General features: G+C 45.7%; 1 protein-coding gene across 1 annotated transcript in view; it reads left to right on the forward strand.

Moving 5' to 3' along the window:
* Window positions 1-5735, forward strand: part of ARSF (arylsulfatase F) — a 25725-nt gene that overhangs the window by 2375 nt on the left and 17615 nt on the right. The window contains exons 2-3 of the mRNA XM_014539394.1: window positions 771-920; window positions 5205-5326. Of these exons, the coding sequence (XP_014394880.1) occupies window positions 771-920; window positions 5205-5326 (272 nt within the window). The remainder of the gene's footprint in view (window positions 1-770; window positions 921-5204; window positions 5327-5735) is intronic.

The raw sequence follows: 5735 nt of genomic DNA on the forward strand, positions 1-5735 counted from the left end.
CCAGGCCTAAAACCCCACTGGTGCATGAATTCGTGCACCGGGCCTCTAGTATTCTATATTTCTTAGAAATCGAGACTTGAGCTGGGACTGAACAAAATTAGGAAGCGGAGTAAATCCGTGTCCAGATTCCAGGATTCAGTTGTCTTCCATGCCCTCCTTTTACTTATTTTGGGGTGCCTTTTTATTGGTGTTTCTGGTTTTCTACCAAAAAAAATTTTTTTTCCAGCAAAGCTGGTATACCCACACACAATTACATTTTTACGTGAAGGGAGTCAGCCACACAACCAGAACATGACCTTATACATCTTAGCAATGTAACCTTAACCACGAGTCAACAAATTAACCAGGAGCCTAATTGCATAAGTCTGTGCAATATCACCATAACCACATGGCAGAAATCAAGAAATCATAAGCACACGTCAGCAACATAACCACCAACATCACCTCCTACGACTGAGCGCCTCTCACCCAAGGAATAAATGCTTTGTCTCCGAGCCAATTTATGTTTTCGGATTCCACCTCCTAGAACAGCAATGAGTTTGAGTGTGTTGAGCACCCAGGAGAGCCGGCCCTTGAGCAGGGTGGGTACCATTCAACAGCGATGAGCGACCTGGACTTGGAGAGAGAAGCCCGTAGGCCCTGTCCTGGGACATGTGCCTGGCGTCCAACCTACCCTGTTGCCTTCACAGAAGATGACGTGGGCGTGGAACATGGACCCTGAAACCATCCAGAAAAGGGTGTTTCCTTACAACCCGTGCTTGTTTTTTCAGGAGGCGCTGGGCGTCCCTGTCTTGGATGTGGTTACTCCTCACCGTGGGCCAGTCGCAAAGGGCGGACGATGACAAGCCTAATATCGTCCTGATAATGGCAGACGACCTTGGGATTGGAGACCTGGGCTGCTATGGAAACGACACCATCAGGTGTGTCCTCGAGGCTGGGAGGGTTGATGCCTCTCATGACCGCTTCTCCCTGCAACAGCAACGTTATCTTGTTGGCTTCCTCTTTTGAGAACGAGGTCATATTAAATGCATGTGCATTTGAGTCTTGATTCTGGACTCATGGTCAGGTCCAGGGGTTCCCAAAGGTGTGGATGGAGTCGGCGAAGAATGAATGACAGGGAGACAGCGGTCAGTTGATCAGCAGCCTAGCCAGGTTCTCTAGCCAGGATCTCCAGCCAGGTTCTGTGTTTTATTGTCTTGTTACATCTGTATTTATACCAGTTGATTGCCTTAATCTTCTTATTATCTGTTGAGTGAATAGTAGTGGACCCTGTGAGTTCCTTGATGCAGAACACTGAGCTACCTGTCTCATAGGGAGTCTTCTGTCATGGAGACCAGTGGTCGGCAAGCTCATTAGTCAACAGAGCCAAATATCAACAGGACAACGACTGAAATTTCTTTTGAGAGCCAAATTTTTTAAACTTAAACTATATGGGTAGGTACACTGTGATGAACTTAATTAGGGTAACTCCTAAGCTGGCCTTTGCTAAAAAAACATCCTCAATCTGATTGAGGTACGTTCTCTGAGGTCAGGTCGACCCCTTCCAACTCTCCCATCCGCACGTGTCTTGTAGACTTCTTTCGTCTATCTCCTCTCGTTCATCCTCTCTCTACGTCCAAACCATCTCAGCATACCTTTCTCCATCCTCGACACTCCATCTTCTCTCACTCCACAATGTTTCCTAAAATTAACTTAATCAACTTTACTTAAAGTTTTAAGTCAACGTCGCACCGTACGTGCGCGCCCGCACGCGGTATTTTGCGGAGGAGCCACACTCAAGGGGCCAAAGAGCCGCAGGTGGCTCGCGAGCCGCGGTGTGCCGACCACTGATGTAGACTATTTAAATGAGTGGTGATGTTTATATGTGTTAAGAAAAATTATTGGGTGACATCCTATATAATAAAGAGGCAATATGCAAATGGAAGTTACGCCGTCACGTGTAACGACCAATGAGCAGGAGGGTGGGGCGTTGAGCTATGAGCTATGGAGAGCTACAGGAGGGTGGGCCAGAGAGCTGTGGGCGGAGGTGGGCTGGATGGCCAGCTGAGCTATTCGTGCACGAATTTGTGCACAGGGCCACTAGCTGAAAATGACATCGGTTCCAGGCCTACAACCCTATAAAACATCATCTGTTTATCGTAGTCTGTGTTCACCACCCCAACTCCAGTCTCCTTCTATCCCTATATATCCTCCCTTTCCCCTCTTCTGTCTCCGCCAACCCCTTTCCCTCCTATAATCACCATACGGTTGTCTCTGAGTTTTTTTTAAACCTATTTTTAAAATATAGTTTTATTGATTTCAGAGAAGAAGGGAGAGGGAAAGAGAGAGAGAAACATCCATGATGAGAAAGAATCATGGACTGGCTGCCTCCTGCACGCCCCCCACTGGGGATGGAGCCCACAACCCGGGCATGTGCCCTTGACCGGGAATCGAACCGTGACCTCCTGGTTCATAGGTGGACGCTCTATCCACTGAGCCACACTGGCCTGGCTGTGAGTTTTTATTTTAATTATTTTTTCTTAATCCCTTCACCTTTTCCACCCAATCCCCCCAAACCCCTCCCCTCCGACAGCTGTCAGCCAGTTCTCTGTGCCTATGAGTCTGTTTCTATTTTTGCTGGTTTGATTATCTTGTTCATCAGATTCGAGCTATAAGTGAGATCCCGCGGTACCTGTCTTCCTCGAATGGCTGGTTTCCCTGAGTGTATTTTTACTCGGCAGAATCAGTCAGGCCCTGCTTCCTGATTTGGGGAGCCGAGCGCCCTTTTTGTGCAAGGCGATGTGTTTTTAACAAGGGATGTCCTGGGAGAGGGGCATCGAACAGGAGACGGGAGCTCAGAGCCACGGCCTTCCCAAGCTCAGCGGTCCATCCCGATAAGGCGAATGGCTGAGACTCTTTTTTGTTCTCTCTCAATCTCTGGCAGTTTTGTGACCTGAGTGTAGAGAAGGGACATTGATCTACCGAATACTCAGCCTTAGGTCTCTAAGTAGCTAGGCATGGCTAAGGTCTCGAAGCCAAAGGCCCTTAAATATATATGTGTACATATATGTATATATAGGTGTATGTGTGTGTGTATAGCAAAGATGTCTAATCCAAAGACATATCTATCTATCTATCTATATATCTATCTATCTATCTATCATCTATCTATCTATCTATCTATCTATCATCTATCTATCTATCTATCTATCTATCAAAAATCGAAAGGCTAGCAGTACTTGAACGGAAAGTAGATAAATATTTACTGGCTGTGGTAAGGAACTGGAAAATAAACCCTTTCCAACTCAACATTCCTATCACTTTAGCCTGTCTTCCACCCAGTAGAGGCATTTCCTCCATAGCATCGTTGGAAAATGGAGCCCTCTAGCCAATTTTTTTTTTTAGTACTTTTTTAAGTGGGCATGTTACTTATTGTAGTTTGATCTTCTAGAAGTGGCAGTTCATTGATTTATAGGACAAATTTCCTGGGAGGAGTAGAAGGAATGATATCTAGAGTTCAGGTGAAAGAGCCTCATTTAACCAAAAAATTAATGGGAAGACTATCCTTCAGTTTGAGAACTTACTGAGAAAACTTCAAGTTCCACCACTTACTGTTTTTGTTTTATGTTTTAGTGAAGATATGTAGACTAACTAGTCTCTATTGAAGATGTTAACACTTATTTAGCACTTTATAATTTGGAAAGTCTTTTCACAATTATAAAATTGCATTTAGATTTCAGGGAAACTGCATTATTATCCCTGTTTACTGGGGAGGACACTTTGAAAATAATAGACTGAAACTTGAATTTGCATCTCTGTGCTGAAGCCTATGCATCACTGCTAAGTCTCATGATACCTGTATGAAGTGGCTATCATTCCCGTTTTATTCGCTGAGAATAGTAGCTGAGCTTAAGAAATGAAGCAGGAGGTCTTAATAAATTGGGCCACCACCAGCAGAACAAAGGGTCAAATATTCAGATCAAAGACTGTAAAAAATGAGACTTCAGGGTTTGTTCAGCACTCAACAGACATGGGTATGACACTTCTTGGTCTCAACGACTCACAGTAGAGGAGGAACTAGGCCATGTGTCTGCCTTTGGGCTTGGGGTCTCGGCAACCAACTTGAACTGCATCAAATGTGTCTAATGTCATCACCACAGTAACCTCACCAGAAAGGTATGGAGAGATTAAAGACTTGCCAAAACCACAGAGTTACTATAAAGCAAAGCTTGAGTTTGTAGCATTCAAAGCTTCATATTTTTGCAAAGTCTCTAAATGTACCTGAAACTTGAGCTTCATAGATTTTATTATTCTCATTTTTAATTGATTCTCTTTGCCTACAAAGGCTTTTCCCACCTTTTCTCATGCCACTCAAAATCCCAGATTTTCAAAAGATACACTAATTCCCACTTAAAAATTCTTTTTTTTTCTGGCCATTGTCCATATTCCACCTGAGAATTTTTTTTCTTCACCCATCCTGGATTCCTGTCTGTTTCCCTCCTTTTAGAAGAAGAAGCCAAACGCATCTTCATCCCAAGGTGAAGATCCCCACTGGATTTGTAACAGACTAGCACAGTCAAGGGAACACTACAAATAGGACAGCTGCTTTGTCATCCAGGCTGTACTGGTCTTGAGGGTGGTACTGGGTCACCTTCCTAGGCAGGGCACTTTTCATTTTACTATCTATCTATCTATCTATCTATCTATCTATCTATCTATGTATCTATCTATCTATCTATATATTTAATTGGCGGAACAAAATTATACCAGTCTTACAAAAAACAGCAGTTCCCAAACAAAAGGAGAATGGCATTTACGTGGAAAGTTACCTTTTCTTCTCTTCTGAGCACAGGGAATTATAGGAAACAGATTTTTTACCTTCAGATCTGTGTGTGTGTGTGTGTGTGTGTGTGTGTGTGTGTGTACGTGTGCCAGCAATTTCTGTCTCTGTCCCCCTGTCTATTCCTCTCAATCTCTCTCCTTCCCGCCTTTCCTTTCCTCTCTCTGTCTCTCTCTCTCTCTCTGTCCCTCTATCTTTCTCTGTGTCTCTGTGTCTCTCTTGGTCTCTCTCTCTCTCTGTCTTCATGTCTGTCTCTCCCTCTGTCATTCCCTCCCCTCTCTCTGTCTCTGTGTCTATGTCCTCTCTCTCTCTCTCTCTCTCTCTCTCTCTCTCTCTCTCTCCTCCCACCCCAATTCTTCACTGTCCCCCCCATCTCTCTTCCCAGGACCCCCAACATCGACAGCTTAGCCAGAGAAGGTGTCCAGCTGACCCAGAACATCGCTGCCGCCTCCCTGTGCACCCCAAGCCGGTCCGCTTTCCTCACGGGAAGGTACCCGATCCGATCAGGTGTGTGAACGGGGCCCCTCAGCCCCCCCCTCTGCTGTTGTGGCAAAATCAGAGGGCACGGGCCTTGTGGCTTGACCACCGTGACACGTTTCAAGGTGCAATCACACACCCCTTCTTGTGTGGGCAGCTCCGGATGTCAACACCTGAATCCCTTTGATCCTCAGGGACCCACATCCCCTTGGGTGGCCAAGGGATGTCTTCACCTTCAAATGGTGACCTTCATATGCTCATTAGACCAGACAGCAAAATGACCTTCCGGACGTCATTCTGGACGTCCTTCCAGATGAAGCCATGGCAGTGGGGGCTGAGGCAGAGGTGGTTAGGGGTGATCAGGCAGGCAGGGAAGAAGTTAGGGGCGATCAGGCAGGCAGGCAAGCAGTTAGGGGCAATCAGGCAGGCAGGCGAGTGG

The sequence above is a fragment of the Myotis brandtii genome, unplaced genomic scaffold (assembly GCF_000412655.1).
Source record: "Myotis brandtii unplaced genomic scaffold, ASM41265v1 scaffold2150, whole genome shotgun sequence".
In the NCBI taxonomy this organism is placed as follows: domain Eukaryota; kingdom Metazoa; phylum Chordata; class Mammalia; order Chiroptera; family Vespertilionidae; genus Myotis; species Myotis brandtii.